The sequence below is a fragment of the Balaenoptera acutorostrata genome, chromosome 1, assembly GCF_949987535.1.
Source record: "Balaenoptera acutorostrata chromosome 1, mBalAcu1.1, whole genome shotgun sequence".
NCBI classification, from domain to species: domain Eukaryota; kingdom Metazoa; phylum Chordata; class Mammalia; order Artiodactyla; family Balaenopteridae; genus Balaenoptera; species Balaenoptera acutorostrata.
This window is the reverse complement of record NC_080064.1, coordinates 65,055,993-65,077,228: the sequence shown is the minus strand read 5'-3', so window position 1 is coordinate 65,077,228 and position 21,236 is coordinate 65,055,993. Positions and strand designations below refer to the sequence as shown.

Sequence of the window (21,236 nt, the reverse complement as noted above, 5' to 3'; positions counted from 1 at the left end):
ATTCACAAAAGTCAAACACTAGAAACATTTAACCTTCCATTACAAGGAGCATGGATAAACAGTTAAATTGTGGGAAATTCATAGACTTTTCGATAATAAAAAAGAGCAAATTATGATTCATGCAACAACATGGATAAAAGTCAAAATCATCTTGTTGATCAAAAGAAAGCAGTCACAAAATTATATCAACTTCAAGAACAGAAAAAAAGCTAACCTATAGCAATAGAAGCCAGAATATTGATTCCCTTTGGTGGTGAAAGCTATTTACTAAGAAGTGGGCAAAAAGGAACTTTCCAGGTGAAATATTTTCAACTTTCCAGATGAAAATATGTCTATATCTTGATCTGGGTGGCTTTTACATGGATGTATCCACAAGCAAATATTCACTTAAGTCAATATTCAGTTAAGATTTGAGAATTTTGCTATATGTAAAATTTACCTCAATTAAAAAAAGAGTAGTGAATAACAAAAAGTAGGAAAAATTTAGGAAAACCCCTTACTTTTACTGCAGCGCCTAATACATTAAGAGTTGAGCTAAAATATGTAAAGAAGGATTAACATATAGGTTTAATTAATATATTAAAAATAATAAATTATGACTTGTGGAACAAATTAGTACATGAGTACAAGATTAATCAACTTAGATTATTCTCTAATAAATAAGTAAAGTAGAAGTAAAAAGCATACATAAAGTAAAAGATAGCAAATTTCTTCTTCTAAACATAATCTTACCATCTGCTTTGTTGCCTTCTTCCACCAAGAGTTTCGCAATATTAAAGAATCCTTTTGCAGATGCTAGGTGGAGGGGCCTATCTCCGACTTCACCGCTTACATTTACATCAGCACCAAATTTCAAAAGGAGGCGGGTTACCTAAAGGATCCATGCATTTGAAATTAGTATCAAATGCCGAACAGTAATGCAATGCCTTCAGCAATATGGAAGGAGACATATCATTTAGGTTTTCTCTTGGATAATTTTTGCCTGAAAATAACAGAAAATCCTAACTCAACTGGCCTAAACAATAAGGAATTCATTATTATATCACCTAGCAAGAAATCTAAAACTAGAGCAATTTCAGGGTTGGGTCTTCATTGTATCAATACATAAATAATCTTCTCTCAAGTCACCCATAATCTTCTCTGAGCAATCTTTTCTAAAGTCTCCTTCTGGCCACAGCCAGCAGTGCTTACTTGATTCCTGATTTTCATAGAGGTTCTATGCATAGGTGACCAATGGTAATTTTGCTACTGGGGTTCTGGGTCCTTTTTTGATTTGTGAGTAAACAGGAGATAGCCACACTAGCCCCCAGCATCTTCCCAAATTAGCTGAGATTCACATCCAAGAGGACAGAGAGAGATGAAGTAATAAACAACTCAAGAGTTTCCAGGGGTTGTTTCAGGTAATTTATGGGATTTCTTCAAATTATTTATATATCCACTTAGGAACCTTCCAAATAATTTCTCTAAAATTGACATTATCTCTCCTGTGAATTTTAGGACTCATCACAGTGATCCCAAGAGATAAGTTAGGATGCACCCATGCCATTAAAATAACAGTTATGGGAGGACTCCTCAAAAGTCTTGACCATTGTGGCATCAGCATAAAAGTGAATACAAGCTCTAAAACTATTTTGTGGCTGCAAATAAATATATCTTGAGCAGAAGCCTCTCAAGTATATGGTATATATTTGACAGAAATTCTAGGCGAAAAATTAGCTGGGTGGGATGTGGGAAAACTTCCTATTGCGTGCAGTAGGTAAAGAACAAAGGTTCTGAAACTGGGCTTCTGCTTATTAGGTATGTCACCTTGAATAAATTATTTGGCCTTTTGAAAATTCAGCTTCTTCATTGCTAAAATGGGAATGCCTCATAAAGTTGTTGTGAGAATTAAATAAGTTATTACACATAAAGCACTTAGAAAAGTGCCTGGTACTCAATAAATGATAGCAGAAGTGGTAGCACCAATCTGGAACACGTGTATTTTATCCATTTCTTGCCTAATGGGCAGACCAATACTTAATTCAAGAGAAATCTGAACAGTAGACATTTAGTCTCAAGAACCTTGCACTCCTAAGCAGATATTTCCACTTACACAGGCTCCATAAATTCTGATTATGTGACTTTATAATGGACAGATTTAAACTATCTTTGAAATCGATTGTCTATTAAGCACTATTATTATATACCTAGGAAATATTGCTGTTGGTAAAAAAATCTACTCTTCCACTTAAAATAAGTAAATAAGCAAATGGCAAGGAACATGGCACATTAGGCACATTTATATATGGAAAGTGCCATTCTCCTGTCAGCATATTTTAGTAAATGACAATAGCTTCCATAAATTACTCATGTGCTGTCTTTGCACATAGAAAGTGAGTCCCTTATCATAAAAGGGCCATCCACATTTTAGCATAATTTTATAATACTGTGACTATATATTCAGGGAAAGTAAACAAATTTAGCTCTCCAAACAACATGCATAGAAGCTCTTTATGTTTCTGCTGGGTCATGAGGTTAATCGCCAAAAAGGATGACTCTACAAATAATAGGCACTGTATATATCCTGTCTGTGCCTGAAGTCAGAAAAGTATGAAGTTTTTTCATCACCTGAGTTTTGGACCCAGTACTTTCAGAGGCATTTTCAGTGCCCAGCTCTCCAGGGCACCCCAGTGTACTCTGAGCAGCATATCAATGAAATGAGCAATCTTCCCTAGCTAGAGGTTACACTTCGCAGGTCTGAGAGTGTCCAGGCACATGCCAGCCCGCGAAGAAACAAAGGCACAATGACTAGAACAGCACAGAGACACAAGTAAGTTTGACTTTCAACTTGGGATCCTCAGGCAGTGCAATGGCATGACCTGTACAAAGGTAAAAAGGTATAATTCTGCTGCATAACTGAGACCAGATCTAGAGAGATAAAATGAGGAAGAGTAAAAACAGAATGTCAAAAGAACAGTTAAGGCTTGATTATCTAATTACATTTGTATTTCTCTTTTATGTGGTTCTATTGAGTTCCTTGAGTATAGCTAAAAGACAGTGTTTGAAAAGAGCATATAAAATTTTTCTTTCAGTATGTTAAGGTTGAAAATCAACGGACTGTGGAATTACAGCACCAGGCCTTGAATTCTAGCTCCACTACTTCAGTAAATGGCCTGGACTTTATGATTTCTCTCACTGATAGAAGAGGGATAAGAAGAGGCTCTTCGGTACAACAGAATGAAGATGGGCTTTGGGATCAGACAGACCTGAATACATACTCCAGCTCTTCTATGTATTAGCTGCATGATTCTGGCATGCTACCTGACCTGAGAAAGCTCCATGTGTATCATTGATTAGAAGGGGTAAATAACAGCTGATTTTAGGGTTGGGGCAAAATTAGAAAAAAATCCACATAAAGGTCTTAACACAGTGCCTGCCCCATAGTATGAGTTTGCTCACATGGTAACTCTTATTAAGTTCATAAGGTTGTCATGAAGGTCAAATGAAATTATTTGTTGAATGACGCTACATTGTAAACTTTAAAGCATTCTATACATATTATTACTTAATTACAGGTTATCAAAATTTATAAATGTTTCTGATACATAACTATATATTTAAAGCACATTTAGTGATTGTTTTTTAGTTTATCTAGGTTATTCCATATATTAGTTTCCCATTGCCACTGTAGCAAATTACCACAAAATTATTGGATTAAAAAAACACATTTTTATTCTCTTAGAGTTCTGGAGGTCAGAAGGCCAAAATCAAGGTGTTGGCAGGTTGCATTCCTTCTGGAGGCTTTCATTTCCTTACTTTTCAGCTTCTACAGGCTGCCTGCATTCCTTAGCTTGTGGCCCCTTCTTGTATCACCTTAATGTACTGCTTCCATTGTCACATCTCCTACTACTCTCTCTGATTTTCTGCTCTCTATTATATGGACCCTTGTGATTACATCAGGTCTACCCAGATAATCCAGGATAGTCTCCCCATTTCAAGATCCTTAACTTGGTCACATCTGCAAAGTCCCTTTTAAGGTAACATTCACAGGTTCCACAAATTACAACGTGGACATGTGAACATATTTTGGTAGACATTTTTTAGCCTACCACATGCCAGGTCACTAGAAAAGAGGAGACTCCATTTCTGAAAGTTATCTTTTTTCAGAGAACTTTTGGAATGGGCTTTATGATTTGTTTTATTGTCAGTGTTAGTATCATCACAGTGACATTTGTTGGGCATTTGCCAAACACTTTAAATTAATATTTCATCATAACAGCAACCCTATGAGGTAGGTACTATTAATATTTTTTTCATTTTATAGACAAGAAACTGAGGATCAGGGATATTATACAACCTACACATGGTCATAAAGCTAGTAATTTTTCAAATTCAGGCCGATTTCTATAGCCACATACTTACCCATATACTCTACTGCCTCCCTTGTGTACTAAAGTAGTCAGTAAAAATGTATAACTTGGTAGCTGCTATGTTTCTATGGATCTACAAAAGCTCTTCAAGGGGGGAACTGGTGAGAAGATGGCAAAAATAATTCAAAGGGTATCTTAAATATCCTTTCTTTGAACCTAGTACAGTTCAAGAAAAGTCTGGAACACTTAAGTGATGCCCCAGGCTTTGGAAATGCCACTGACTTACCTGTTCGTGCCCATAGTATGCTGCAATGTGCAATGGAGTGAAAAAAACTGCATCTTGAACGTTGATGTTAGCTCCATGTTGCAGTAGCACATCAGCAGCCTGGACAAGAAAGAGAGCTGGGTTAGGAGATTCATTGGTGGCATCTGCCCATCAAAATTCATTTTACAATTATATGTACAACTCTTCTTTGGGGGTCACCATCCTAAAACACAATTTTCTTCCATTTCCCTTCTCTGCAATCTCCAATGGCTTGCTTTGGCCTAGAAAATAAAAACCAAGCCCCTCACTATCACATTCAAGGTCCTCTCAATCTGATGGTATCCTTTTAAATGTTATTTCCCATTACTCCCTTTCATAAACCCAATTGTACAATCAAACTGCACTCAATTTCCTACTTCTCAGAGTCTTTGTTCACATTATTTCCTCAGTCAAAAGTTCTCTTCTGTCCAATCTACAGAGGTTTAAACACAAGCTAAATGCCATCTCCTCCAAGATTTCTTTACTTTCCCTCCCTTTGTTGCCAACTGACTTGCTAAAATTAAGTCTTCCTTCCTTTTAAATCTTATTTAACTTTTTTTCACGTCATTTAGAACATTTACAAATTTATATACATGCCTTATCCTTATTAAAGAGAAAATTCTTTAAGGACAAAGTATATATCAAATTCATCTTTATAATCCTACACTAGCATGTTGCCATGCAAATAGTAATCATTCAATAAGAATTTGTTGAATGAATGAATGAATAAACGAATGAAAGTGAAAAAAACTAGCAGGAGCTATTGGCCAATGAAAGGCACAGATTGCCAACAAATCTGCTCACCCTTTAGATTTCTTCTACTAAAGGCTGATCTCTAAGACTCTTTTCTCTAGAAAACTGATTGAAATCATTTCCTCCAGATGTGTTCATTTTCACTGCAAATTTTCCTAATGCACTCTCTATTCTTCAGTTGGTAAAATAATACACATTTGGGGAAATTTTCAAAAGTCTGTTAGACTTAGAAGAGAGAACATGAAGATGGGATCCAAGAGCTCAAGGAACATATGCTCCCACACCTCTTCTGTTCCTAGAAACAAATTGCCTCCTAAGTCAAGTTTCCTTGCCTGTTTGAATCAGAGCCCTTCAGAAGTGGTAAGGAGTCATGGACATTACATAACAAACCAGTATGTTTTAAAGAGGAAGAAATCAAGAATCAAAGGAATTAGGAAATTTCTCAAAGTCATGGAGCAAGTCAGTGTTAGCAGGGAAGTGAATCTCTAGTCTCTCACCTCAAGCTTTGTTTCCAAGTGCTCCAGAGTATTAAATAGTTCATTCATTCAATCATCCATTTGTTCATGTGTCAACACAACATTTATTGAGCATATATGAACTAAAATGATGTTATTTTACATGATTATCTTACAATTTATTCAATCACTGGGATAGCATTAGAACTGATTGTAATTGTCATACAAAGAGATAAGGAATTCTTGTTGGAACAGCTGAAATTTCTGGTGGGTCCAAAAATATAATAAGCAGGTGTATAGGCTTCTATACATTCCAAGAACAATGCTTTTTGCTAATATTTGGATATTGCTGACTAATGATCAGCAGAATACACAATGTGTATGGTGAGTTGTTTTTCTAATAAAAAATTAAAGCTACAATTAACATTTATTGAGGGCACATTATGTATCAGACCCTGAATTAAGTGCATAAATGTTAACTGGAGTGCCTCTGTTTCACTCCAAAACATAGAAAGATATGTTCTACTCTCCCATTCTAAAGGTGAAGAAATTGAGCCTCAAGGAGGCTTTGTAACCTATTTGAGGTCATACAACTAGTAAGAAGCAGAACTGGAATTCAAATTTAGGTCTGTTTGACTTCGAAGTTTCTTTCCATCAGGCCCTTCCTGTGACCTTGATCTCATTAACACTAACCTTTAAGTAAATGAACTAACTGACTCAATCTCAGATAAGAGGAAGCTTTCTGCCCATAGAAGCTTTGTAGATTCAGCTTGGAAAGAATGCTGGAGCCATTTATATCAAATGTCTGGTATCTTAGACTTCACATGCCTGGGAGTTCAATCTTGGGAACCTTTAAAGGAGGTCACAAACGATCAAGGTAAATGAAGCTTTTTACAAATTCTCTTATTTTAAATATAGCATAAAAGAAAGTAGACAGCATGAATTTTTATTGTAAAAAGGATTCTCAAATGTTAAAATATAGAGCCAATTTCTTAAGCATAGTTCTGGAAGTTACTTTCATTCTAAAAGATAATGGCTTTTAGGCTTGAATAAATAGTCCAAAGCAATTTTTTTTTCCTCCTAAGTTTGCACTTATCCAGTCATTCAAAAGGTCAATCTTTTGGCTGAACAGTCATTAATTATGAAGTGTTGGCCTTCTAAGAAACTTTCAAAATGTAAGTTTTAATGAAACCACAGAGTCATTAATGAACTATAGGCTTTATTTAGTTTGTTTTAAAGTTCAAGGAAATATTTAACTATTGAGAGCAATGTACACTGGAATTATCTGAATAATTTCACAGGTTATTTATATAAGTTGAATGCATTTATTGATTCTTAGTTTTTGAGTCATGATAGGGAGTGTATCTCCAAGCAATCTTACGGGGATATAATGTATTGTGATAACAAATATGCCTGCCATGTGGTTAAGACAAATGCACTCATATTAATGTTTAGGCTGGAACATATATCTATCAAATCATTTTAACCATGCTTCCCCTACTCCAGAACCTGAAAGAGCTGGTAGGTCAACTTCACCTTTTTTCCACTACATGAAGTCCCATGAAGTCACAAACTGAATCTCTTTTATTCACCACTATGCTAAGCGTAGAATAGGCATCCGAGTAATTGTTGAATTGGACTGTTTCTAGTTAAAAAAAATAGGAATATATATCTACAATCAGTCAGAAGGGAAGTTAAACATTAACAATTAGGACCCAATTATATGATAGAAATTTTAAAGAATTCAATTCAACAAATATTTATTGATCATTTATTTTGAATTAACCTTTAGCAAATCCCAAGTGCCTGCTCCATGCCAGGAACTGCGACTGGAGTTTTACATACATTGTCTCATTAAGATTTTTGCAGGGCATAAAATTCTGTTGTATTAAAAATTTTTGAGAAAATACATAGCTTTGATTTTTTTCCCCCAAAACAATAACAAAACTACTGGTGAAATTGTATACTTGAAACAAGTCTTATCACAGAAAGGATATCTTAATAATCTTTAAACTCTTTAAAGAAATGAATTTTATCATACTTAGATTTGTATAACTGACATATATATCAGTATTATTATTATTAAAGAACCAAGGGGCTAGTAACTTGGGCTAGTAACTTGGTATCCTTTACTGATGGAAGGAATAAGCACCACAAATGCCTATCATTAAGTGGTTGTTTTACGAGCACAAAAAAATGGATCAGAACCCTTTGTTTTGATAGAAGGGAATTACTGTATACATTACCCTTTAAAGATAATTTTATTTGCCAGTTGACTCCTCAAAAGATCCAAGTAGAGTCTCTACAATTTCCAGGTTGTAATTTAAACACTTATTCAAACATTCTGCTCTTTCTTCCTAGAAAACCTCTGTTCTCTTTCTCTGCCTATAACATACCCAGTCTCAAGGCCAAGCTCAGTTCCCAGGTTCTCTGAGAACCTTCCACAAATCCTTTACTGTATTAAGCATTTCTTTCTCTTTCATTAATTATCACTGAGGGTAAACGATTATTATAACAATATCAATTTTTTTAAACTATTTTCTCATGTTCTAAGCTTGTCTCAATGAAGTATAAGAAGGTGTGACTCCAGGTTAAAAGGATCTTTCACCTGAGGCACTGGAGTTTAATCCTTCTAACTAAAATAGTCAGACCTCATGATTTAAAATTCCAGAGATTTAAAAAGTAATGCCTACAAGAACAAAGGTCCTCATTGTTCTTGTTTGTTGAATGTTTCTCCTACAGTATGACTTTAACTCATTGACTTGGTCCCATTTGGCTCCCCCTCTGAACTTCACCTTATGAAAATCAATGACAGCGATGAAGAAGAAAAAAACGACCGTATCAATAGGAACTAAATGTCTCATGGAAGAGAAAGTAGAATAAGGTAAATTCTACATGGGATAAAATGGCAATCAATCAGATTTGAAATTACCAAAATTAAATATAGTGTCTTATACTACCAAGTAGACCTTCAATAAATATCTTCACTTTGAAATTAAATTTTTCTGGGCTCTAAGTGATATCTCATTTCCTATGACTTCTTCGGAGTCTTCCTCAAATTCAAACTTACACTGATGTTTTCCTTAGGATTTATAGTTTGTTTAAAGCTACAGTTTTCTGTATATCTTTATCTAACCTTTATTGCTGAGACTTATAGAGAGCAGAACCGTGAAGCTATTCTGGGTGAATATCCATTTCCATTTAGTAGAAAATCTGTATTAGCAAAGCTTTAGAGGAAAATGTTTTCTAAAGTTTATGTCTCAGGAATTCAAAATGATCCCAAAGATATTAACATGCAAGTGGATTTAGATTTGAAAATTTTCAATTATTTCCAGTTCTAACTTTCAATAACCAGTTCCAATTGTGTCCCATAGAATCATTGCCTTCTCTCCTAAAATTTTCAATTTCTTTTGAGAGTAGTCTATACCTTTCGTTCACATATCCTCACCTCCTATTCACTCCTCAGCCCACCTACAATCTGACTTCAGACCTCACTGCTTCAGGGAAATTTCTCTGGAACATGACGTCAGAGGCCTACTAATTGTCAATTCCAATGCACACGCTTGGCTCTTTTCCTTATTTTAATACTTCTCCAGCATTTGTTACTATTTGTCTTCTCCTTAAGATCTGATCCTCCCTTGGATTGACTGACATAACGATCTTTGAGTTTGGTCCCTACCTCTCTGCCAACTTCGTATTGCTCCTCTATAGGAGCTCCTCTAAAGTTAAAACTTATTCTAAGTAGAAGTTGTATGTTAGGGATCTTGAAGAGTTATATATACAATGACAAGAAGTTTAGGATTTTTCCTAAATTTTTTCCATATGGGGTTTCACCAAGAGATTTCAAGCAGGAGCAAAATATATTCTGATTTGCATCTTCAAAAGATCCTTCTGGTAATAGTCTAGCAAATGGATTGAAGAAGGAGCAAAACTAGAGTGATCAGTTAGCAGGGTCTTGCAGTAAGTTGAAAAGAAAGAGATAAGGATAAAAATGATCTGAGGTAGAAGTAGTGGCCTAGAGATGGAGAATGGGTGTTAGAGACATTAAGATGGTAGAATCGCATGACTCAGCATACTGGGGATGGGGAGAGATGATGGAAGTTATCAATAAATGATAACTGTAAAAGAGGAAGCCTATATAGGGAAATGAGCATGAGGATAAAATTGTGTCTACTTCATGAATTTAGAAAGTAGGAACATTACCTATAGTTTCTTTTTTTTTTTTTTTTCTGTCTAGGTATTTATTTATTTATATATTTATATATATATTTATTTATTTTTATAGCTCATTATTGGAGTACAGACTGAAGTAAGTCACCTATAGTTTCTATCTCTCCGATTAATCACTTGTCATAACTAGTTTCTTCCAATTCCCCTTAGCAGTTCATTGTGATCTTTTCCAACACCACAGCTGTTTCAATTGGGGTCAATCCCTCAATCAAGATGTGAACATAATTCTAGAGTTTTCAAACAACTACCAAAAGCTATACCAGTTAAAAATACCAATAATTGCTTATCCATTTGGATTCAAGGCTTACATTACTTAACATTTTAGATGGTAGTATTGCTTTAATTTAATAAGCACTTCTTTTGACTTTATGCTCTATTTTCTGTAGAATTTTTAATTTTATGTATATATACTGACTTCTTGACATCCATTACAACTGTTCAGTGAGAACTCTATCATATAGTTATAGAGGTTTTCACTTAAAACACTGACTATTTTTGTAATGACTTTTTTTTTAACCTGACATAGCTCTAATTAAATATTTGAGTACAAAAACTTATTGGAAAATAGTTTCTTCAGGCTGTCACAGAAATGAGGTTCTCATGTGATCTTTCTCTTATTATCTCAGGTTAAAATTAAATTTGGTCTGAAAATTACTCAGATAATGATTCCACAAGATAATATTATCAAAGAAATTAAAGGGAAACTCCATATTCTTAAGCTGTAGAAAATACAGCTTAAAGGTATATCAACTTATATACATATAATAAAAGAATTCCATTGATTATATAAATCCATAGCTTCTCAGGAAATTATGATAACATAAATAGAAAAGCTGGTGGATGAAGAGTGATGAGAAGCCATGAGGCCAAGGCTGGAGATACAAGTGGTACCATTTTAGAGAAGAAATAATTAAAGCTAGGAGATAACACCACTTCCAGAAGGTAAGAGGACATATTTGTGGGATATTTATGGCTAAAAAGTGGGAAGGAAGGGAGCCAGCAAAGGAAAGAGAAGAGTCATCCAAGAAGGAAAAGGAGAACAAAGGAATGCCTGTTAAGGAAGCCCATGGAAGAGAAACTTTTAAGAAGAGAGGGGCAAATTTTTCTGAGCCTTTCAGCTAATCATCATCTTGCTGTGCTATTTTCTTCCTTATAGATATACTTTTTTTGCAGCATTTCCTTATGTGAGGGTCTTATTTTAAAATCCCTGGCTGAGAAAACAGGCTTTCAATGTTCGCTGTGTTATGAATACATCATGTTCTATGCATTTCAAAAGCCACAGTTTTTTTCTTATGAGGTTTATTTTTATAACTTGCCAAAGGTCCAACATTTTTCACTATGTTGCAATTGTAGAGACTTGAAAACTGTAGTACAAGTTAGGCTCCCTCTCAGTGATGTTCCTCCCCACACTGCACACACTCTGGACATTATAATCATGGAGAGGTGTGAGTACCATCTGAAAAAGAGTTTCCTCATGACTTTTGTTCTCCAGCCCAAGTCACCTATTGAAAACATGTAATTTGCCTCTACTTGAAAAATCAACTTCTACATTACACTTTGAAGGTGAGTTACAGTCAACTAATAGAACATAAGAAGGAACACATAAAGATATTGGCTCTTAGATAAAAATGAGTAATAAGAATCCTCCTAAAAATTATTTCAATGATCAATTAATTTCCAGCAGCTAGAATTTAAAAACAAAAAAGACAGCATCAACAGTTAAGTCTCAGGTTCAGGGGTTAGTCCTGTTACGAGCACCGTATATGGAATATTTAGTGCTTCCCTTTTTGAGCTTCCTCATTAATTAAGCCAGAAAATTCACTATTTGATGAACTGCAAGATACTACCTTAATTTGTTTTGGAACAGCAGATGTAGGTAATCAATTACATCCTACAGGCTCTTTATTTAACAACATAATTGAAAATGTTGGTCTGCAATAACTTAGAATAAGTGACACAATGATATTGGTAAATCCACAGTTGTAAAAATATTTTAACTGATTATGAAACAGTATGCATTGACAGGTATAGAAATCAATTATAGATAATTTTCTTTCTAGATAAGACGTTTATTAATAGAACACACATCATTCAGTCAGAGACCTATTATCAGGACAGAAAACAGTAGGAATAATGGTGGTAAATGCATTAACCATTCCATTGGTCATGTTAAAATAAGATAAATACAGGGTGACTAATAATTGAAGCCTACAATGAAAATGAAAAGAAGCACAATATCAAATTTGCCCAAGTAGTTTTGGCTTCAGACACAGAAAGGGCCAAGAAATAACTGTGGGTGGGACTCAAGCCCAGACTTCTCAATCCCTTCACATGTGTAGCAAATGGCAGAAACTGGATACAAAGAAACCTAGGCAGGCTGGTTCCAGAGCCCACATACCTAATGACTATGCCATATTATACTGCTATAGCCAAAAAACATTGCTCTAGAATCCCAGTTTCTCAAACATTTCAAACAATTTTTCAAACTTTTGCTTAATGAATTCAGCATAAGTACTCAGCAGAGGTACTATGATAGAATTGGGTTGGGTGGCACCTGAATGTAAGGGGCACGAGCTTAGCACTCCTTCCTTTCTCCTTGAATAACCTCTGAGGTACCACTGGAATGCTAGATATCCAGAGAGTGCATACTGGAAATCATTGTTAAACAAAAGAGAGTTGCTAGTTTTTGGAGAATAGAATTGCCACCATATCTACCTGCTAGTCCCCTTTGATTCTAAGAAAAGACCAAATAACATGAGTATAGAATCATGCCAAGTTTCTTGGGTTAGTAGAGCCCTTATCTTCCAGACATAACACATAATCCCTCTATAAATCCATCTATGTATATATTTGTTATTGTTTTTGAGAAAACATAAGTGGTATTGCTATCTATGAGGCTAAATAGTACCCTTGAGTGTGGGCTTGACATTTATCATGAATAGAGCATGGCAAAAGTTATGGAATGTCACTTCCGAGATTAGGTTACAAAAAGACTGTGACTTCATCTAACTTGCCCTCTTCTGATCTCTCCATTACTCTCTCTGATAGAAACCAGATGTCTTATTATGAGCTTTCCTATGAATAGGATCACATGGCAAGGCACTGATGTCTCTGGATAACAGCCCAGGAGGATGAAGCCTGCCAACAGCTACAAGAGTGAACACAAAAGTGGATTCTCTCCATTTAGTCCTTGAGATGACTACAGCCCCACCCGAAACCTTGTGAGAGACTCTAAGTGAGGGGACCCAGATAAGGTACCCTGAGATTCCTGAGCTACAAAAATGGCAAAATAACAAATGTTTGTTGTTTTAAGCCACAAAGTTTTGGGATAATTTTTTATGCAGCAAAAGTTAGCTAATATACTATTGTGCCTGTCAATTCATTACTAAAAATATCCAGGTCATAACTGACTTCTACATTAAAGTAGTTACCTACTGCCCACTTCTGAATATTAAAAGAGGAACAGCAGTTCAAATCAACAAATATTTTTGAGCACCTAGGTTTTCTGAGCAGTGTGCTAGGTTCTGGGGATCAAAGATAAATTAATTGTTCAAAAGCAATATACAGGTTAGTAGAAGAAACAAAATAAAATGACTATGATATAAACATGGATTTGATGGAGATAATATATGGGCTATCATAACAAAAGAAAGGAGGTATAAGTTATAAATTTGGTCTGGGAAAGACAGAGAAATCTGTAGAGGGGGAATGTACCTGGAAATTGAAGTAGAAGTTTGCTAAGTGAAAAAACGAAGATCAGTCAATTCATTCATCCCTCAAACATATTTGATCATCCAACAGTACCTAGCACAGAACATACGTTTGCCAAATTCTACTATTTCTTAAAATCTACTTCAAATTCTACTTGCCTCATGAAATCTTTTTAGACCTCTAGGTTCACTGATGTCATCACTGAGACAAGTGATTTAATATCCCAATAGCTTTAGAATCACATTGAGGCTTTATAAGAAGAATTTATTATAGATACCCTCCCTGGAATTACTGAATCAGAATCGCTAGATACTAAAAATCTGCATTTAAAAAAAGCTTCTTAGATGCATCCATTATGGAGTAACAAGGACTAGTCTGGAGAAGCCAAGGTAGCTAAAATTCATAAGACAGAGTACTAGACACAAGAAAGTTGCATAAAGAGAGAAATACAAAGATCTGCAGAAGGTATCCTTAGAGGGTAAAGCTGAGCATTGATTAGTGTGTGCTTGTGAAGTAACTACAGATGACTGGGAAAAGAACCAACAAAGATTAGTGATAATTTTGCCCAGTGCTCACACAAGGCCAGGGATAATGCCTATTCTCATCACCCAGACTGGAAAAGCTCATGATTCATGGGGCATTGGGTAAAATACTCACAAGAGACTTCCCTCAGTACTCAGTAGTTGGTTATTAGCCTTGCCCTGAGCACTGCTCCATTCTCACCAAACAAATCTTAAAAGCTAGACCTAAAAGGAGCAAATTGTTTCTAAGTAAGTTAACTGCATCCCACTAGAGATGGAGGGGTTGTCTTAAGACTATTTACAGGAATTCAAAATATCTAGCACCTAACAAAATAAATTTTATAATATCTGGAATCCAATCAGAAATTAATAGGAATGAAAAAGGCAGGAAAATATGACTTATAATGAAGAGAAAGAGTAATCAATTAAAACTGACCCCAAATTGATTCAGATGTTAGAGTTTTCAAACAAGGACAATAAAATAGTTATTAAGACTGTATTCTATGTTTAGAAAGTAGACGCACAAAAGATATAAAAATGGCCAAAATCAAATTTTGAGAGATGAAAGCTATAATATGGGAGATAAAAATGCACTAGATGGGATTAGTAGTATATTAAACATTACAGAAGAAAAAGTTAATAAACTTGAAGATACAGCAATGGAAATTCTATTGAATGAAATGCGGAGAGAAAAGAGAATTTTGAAAAAATGAAAAGAGCATCATTGAGGATTTGGGCAACATCCAACAGACAAGTGTACATGTAATTGTAGAGGAGACAGAAAAAAATATTTAAAGGAATAATGGCAGAAAAATTTCCAAAGTTAATGAAAACTATAAACCCACAGATGCAAGAAATTTAATAAACCCTGAACACAAGAAAGAAGAAGAAAACTATACTAAGACAAATCATAATTAAATTGCTCAAAATCAGTGATAAAGAGAAAATCTTAGAAGGAGCCAGAGAAAAACACACATTGAGGGACAGAAATAAAAAGGACAGAAGATTTCTTGTCAGAGATAATGCAAGTAAGAAGACAGTAGAGTTAATAGGTTTAAAATACCAAAATTGAAAAAAAAGTAACTTAGAATCCTATATCTAGTGAAAATATCTTTTTAACACAATGAGGAAATCAAGTCTTTTTCAACCAAATAATATTATGGGCAAGATACTTGAACAGACAGTCCACCAAAGAAGATATACAAAGGGCAGATAAGCACATAAAAATATGCTTAACTCATCGGACATTAGGGAAATATAAATTAAAAGCACAATGAGATACCACTCATTCCCTATTAGAATGGTTAAAATTAAAAAGATTGAATATACCAAGTGTTGCTGCTGAGGATATGGAATAATTGAAACCCTTATGCACTGCTGGTAAAAACGTGAAATAGTACAACAGTTTGTCAAAGTACAATCACTTTGGAAACAGTCTGTCAATTTCTAAAAAAGTTATACATAAACCTACCAAATGATCTAGCCATACTACTCTTAATATTTGCCCAAGATAAATAAAAGCACATGTCCATACAAAGACTTGTATAGAAATCTTCATTGCAGCTTTACTTGTAATCCCTAAAAATTGGAAAGAACTCAAATGTCCAGCAACAGGTGGATAAACACTGTGGCATATCCAAACAATGAAATACTACCTACTGACTAGACATCTTATTTGATCATTTATCATGTAACTGACATTTAAAATCTTCACATTTATGGAACCTCAACCCTCCACCTCCCATTTTACACACACATACACACACATGATATTCTTCCATTGTTCCGCATCACAATGAAGTAGAAATCCTTTATTCAGTTGCTGACACCAGAAACCCAGGAGTTTCTGTTGACACCAACTTCTACATCCCGCTCATAGGTAACCCATCACCAAATTAGTTTGATCTTTACCCTCTAAATATTTTGCAAATCTGTTCTTGTCTCTCCATCTCTACTAATGCCACCCATACCCAGGCAATCATTATACATTATTGCCTCCAAATATACCTACCTGCATAAATTCTTCAAATTCAGTTGATTTTAAACATTGTAACTAGAGTTGTTTTATCAGAATGGAAATCTAATCACGTTACCACTTCTTAATGGCTTCTCATTACTCTTAGGAGAGAGAGAGAACTCCTTAACTCAGTTTATCATCCAACCCAGGGACATTTTGAGAGTAAAAGGGGATTCACTTAATTACACCAGGCCAACAGGTATGAACAGGAACTTTCCTGAGGAATCAGGAGTATGAGTCACTCTACAAATAAATCCATTGGTCACCTGGCCCCCAGCCTTTTTCTCCATGTTCTTCCTTTTCCACCATATCCCCCAACTCTATCAGCTCCATCCACACACACACGTTTACTGTCTCCTCGATGTGTTTCCTATAGTCGGAAAGTTTTTACACATATGATTTCCTCTTCCTGGAAAGCTCTCTCTGTGTCTCAACTTCTCATCCGTAAAGTGGAGATAATAATTCTACCTATTCTGAAGGGCTGTTTAAAGGATTAAGAGTTAATATACGTAAAACACTTAGTACTTAGCTAGCACTAAAGGTAATTGTTATTGTTACTACTGCTACTATCAGTATTATTTCTTCTTCTCTTTACTTGCTTAACATTTACTTAGGTCCTTGAGTTATAAGCCAAATTAACAGTTCCTCAGAGGTTCACTCCTAACCTCAATGACTATGGACATATTCATTTAACAAATGCTAATTGTGTGTCTGAGGACAACAGAGAGAAAAAAACAACAACAAAGGTTATGTCTTTGTTGAGCTTATATTTTAGCACAGGAGACAGGCGGTAAAGCAGAGTAAATAAATAATAGGCTGTTATATAGTGATCAGTGCTGCAGAGAAATAAAAGAGGAAAGAGATTAGAGAGTACCAGAGATTTGATGTTTCATTAGAAAAGGATGATCTGGGAAAACCTTATTGAGAAAATTCCATTTGAACCAGGATCTTAAGAAGATAAGGGAGTAAGATATTCAGTTAGTAAAAAAAGAGCAATCAAGACAGTGAGAAGAGCAGTACAAAGGCCCTGAGGCAGGAGCATGCCTGGTATGTCTGAGGAACTTAAGGTTGAGAAACAACAAATAATAAAAAGGTGGAAGTTACTTTTCCAAATTCTAAATGAAATACATTTTAAAAGGCTCACTCAGGCTGCCTTGTCAGAATAGGCTGAGGGGAAAGGGCAGAAGAAGGGAGACTAAATTACCCTCTTTAAGGCATAGAACCATGGTGACATTCATAGCTCTTATTACAGTGGCAATTTTGTTTGTTTGTGTGATTCTTTGATTGCCTATGTTTTCCACCAGACTGTAAGCTCTGTGAGATAAGTTTTACTCATCATTAAATTACCAGCGCCAAAATACAGATGTTGGAACCTATTAGTTCCTCAGTAGATATTTGTTGAATAATTGAGTGAAAGAAAGAATGAATACATATTATTATATTCTACTTTTTGATTTCTTTACCAGATTGCAAGCTCCTAGATGGCATTTAAAGCTATATTTTATACTTCTGTCCATTTCTACCACAAATAGCCTATGTTCTTGTGTGTAAATGCTCAATAAGCATTTACTGACTTGATTTGTTCTTCCCTAGTCAATTTTTACATCTTCTACACTATAAATATCCTTGAAGAAAAATTTGTAGAATAACAAAAGAAAAGTTTTATAAGTCAAGATAAGCCTTAAAAAGTCTAAATGGGGAACATGAACTCTTAAGGTTTACATATTGCCAGAAACTATGAAACTCACACAAGGGAGAACCAATGATGATTTTTTTCTTGTCTTTTGGGAAATAAGACTTTATAACAGAAATTTATTTATAATCATAGCTGTAAAATTGCCTCTAGGAAAGCAATAATAATGGGGCAAACTATCTTGTTTTCTAACAGATCCAATTAAAACAAGAAACTAAAACTCAGTCATATTTGTCAAAAATACACTGAGAAAATCAACTCTACAAGATTTACCAGTCAAGTCTCAGTCCAGTTTACTAATGTTGCAATGTACAAATGTAGGCATTTGTTGACTGAAATATGCAATAATAATATATTTTTGCTTGGGAATACCTGATATATTTGAAATGCACAGTAAATACATTATTCATTCTCTAGTGGTTCTTTGCTGGGCTGAAAATATATAATGTTTTTAAACACCAGGCTTAGGAATAGCAGGCCAAGAATGGACTCTTCACTGTCTCTGATTACTTTTTCTTCTCTAAAGACACCTTTACTTGTAAACTTGCTGTTATGAGCTCTCTTTCATTATGCCACAAATTCCCATTACTAAATCATGGCAAAACCTAATTTCTTTCTATAAACACTTTGTATGCAAATCATGGACTATGTAGCATTCATATAAGAGAGAAGTTCCAATGAGTTGTGGCTTCTTTCCAGAAATACACTTCCATATGCTTGTATTTTGGTCACAATTAGTGGAGGTTTAGTAAAATATATTTTGTGACTCTTTCATGATAATTATTGTAGTAATTATAATTATTATAATAATCCCTGACTTTCATTTTAATTAAGATTCTCCCCTTCTCCTCTATGGAACCTTTAATCAGTGACTAGTGAAAAGGCCAGATGCCATGATCTCTTCTTTTCCTAACCATCCAAACAAGGTGATGATAAAGACAGAAATGGCCAAAAAGACCATATGGCAAGGTTAGCTTGACCACTTTGCCAATTAGAAAATAGTCCAGGATAATCAGGAATTGACCTCTTGATCTAAGCCCTCCTCTTAATTTAAATTCTTTATGTTTATTTAGATTGAAAATGAAAAAGACCTCATCACCACCTTCTAGTAAGTCTGCAAAGAAAAGAAGATCAGTCTTCAGTAGATCTAACTTCAGTAGAAGACACCCTGACTTTTGTCCTTATGTTTTGTTTGCCCTTAACTTGTCTCTGCTGCAACTCCATGAACACATTCTGTGATAAGCCTTGTATCTTATATAAATGTGGTGCCTTGGACCCAAAGCAGCCAATGCCATACACTATAGGACATGTACATCTTGGGATAGAGGATCACTGAGAAGCCAGAAGGACCTCCAGTCGCTGACTTCTTAGGCAGGTGACTGCTTATAACAAGTGAGACTGATGTTGATTTATCCTATTTTTAATAATCTATAAAAGAGAGGTTCCACTATTTCTCTGTATTTACGTCTCCCTCCTGACTTGCTTTTTATGACCATATGCTTCATAAATTAAAAAATAAGTAAATGAATAAACATATGTAAATTTCCACACAAGAAGTATCAATATAATAGTCAGATATCCCCAGAAAAGCTGTTCTTCTTTAAAAAAGCAAGGGAACAGGGAACTCACAGAATGTTAATACATACGATATGAAATGGAAATCACAGAGGTTATAAAGGCTACTAATTTTATAAAGTTAGAGAGGCAAAATACAAAGATTTATCGTTTATATTTTAATCACTTATGATTAGGCCAGAAAGCTGTGAAGTTTGTAAGTTCCTTCACAACACACACCTACACAAAATATATTGTAGTCATCATTTAGCACAGAACTTTATATAAAAAGCAGGGGTTTTTCTCTGCACAAAATTTCAGTATTCAGAGGAGATGTGTAAACAAAGAGACCAAAATTTTATTTTCAGACCCATGGAAAGACTCACTTCCATTTACATGATAAAATGTCCAAAGAACAAAGAAATCTCTAATTTGGTCCAGATAACAGAAATTTCCTAACCATACTAAAAACAATTTACTGCTTTTGATACTGTTATAAAATGTGCTCTGGGAGTCTATTATAGAAAGAAGGGCTTGCATCTACTTTTGTCATGTTTCAGGTGTTATATTCTTCTGTGTTAATATATTTATAGCTATTTTCATATAAAAAAGAGGGAGCATAACATATCTAACCCTACTTAATTTGAAACCAAGGGGACTTATAATTGGACTAATGACTTTTTTTTTTTTTACTAAGAGAGAAATTAATTAAGTAATAATTTTAAAAACCCTCCATTGTATATGACAGATTTTTTTTTCCTGACAGCTAGAAACCTACAAGTTCTGAATTAATTTTCTGGTTATGAGAACTGAAAACTTATTAGTATAACTCACTTTAACTCCTAAATTGCTCCACATTTGTGAAAGAAGAATAATGATTAAAAGTTATGTTTTCAAGTATCAAACAGCTCTAAATTTACCTTATATAGTATAGTTCAAAGTCAATGAATCTTGCATTTTAAGATTAGTTGTGAAAAAAATTAAAAATGAACTAATCCAACAATAAGCAGTTCTATAATTTGAAATCTCTATCCTGAAAAGAAATAATGTTTAACTGGGGACCACCTGACTTAGAGCTGTCTAAAAGTTAGCCTTGTTTTGTTTGTAAGTACCAAGGGGAAAGTACAGTGAGGTGGTGGAGATTATTGTACTTGACCATCCTCTATCATCTTGGCTAGAATGAGGTACCCCATCAGTGAAACTAAATGAACAAGAGGTATCATGTCATCAAATTCAAATAGGAGGCATGGCAGATACTTGTGCACTAGAAAGGAAGGGGTTGGTTTCCCATCATGTTACATATAGTCAGCTACATCCTCAGAAGCAAGGCAGATTCAGCATTGTGAAGAAGCATCTGGGAGTGATAAAGCAAGATGGTGGAGTAGGAGATACCAGCCTTTGTCCCTCCAGCAATAAGACAACAATTAGACTACTATCCATGAAGGAAAATAGCCCTGGGATGGCCCAACAGTCCAATTAAGAACCAGCAGCAACGCAATGAAGCAAAAACTGGAGAATAATCACACTCATAGGATTTCTGAGGAGACTGGGATAGCTGAGATGTCTGGAGAGGTCTAGGAACAAAGAAGGGTGAGGGCTATCAGTATCAGCCAAACAGTGGGTACCACCATGGTCCTCAGTGACCTGCA

General features: G+C 34.9%; 1 protein-coding gene across 6 annotated transcripts in view; it reads right to left on the bottom strand.

Moving 5' to 3' along the window:
• Positions 1-21,236, bottom strand: part of TNNI3K (TNNI3 interacting kinase) — a 288,508-nt gene that overhangs the window by 203,640 nt on the left and 63,632 nt on the right. For all 6 annotated transcript variants that reach the window (XM_007182931.3, XM_007182928.2, XM_007182927.2 and 3 more), the window contains 2 exons: positions 4,636-4,734; positions 733-871 (listed from right to left, as the gene is read on the bottom strand). In XM_007182931.3, the coding sequence (XP_007182993.1) occupies positions 733-871; positions 4,636-4,734 (238 nt within the window). The remainder of the gene's footprint in view (positions 1-732; positions 872-4,635; positions 4,735-21,236) is intronic.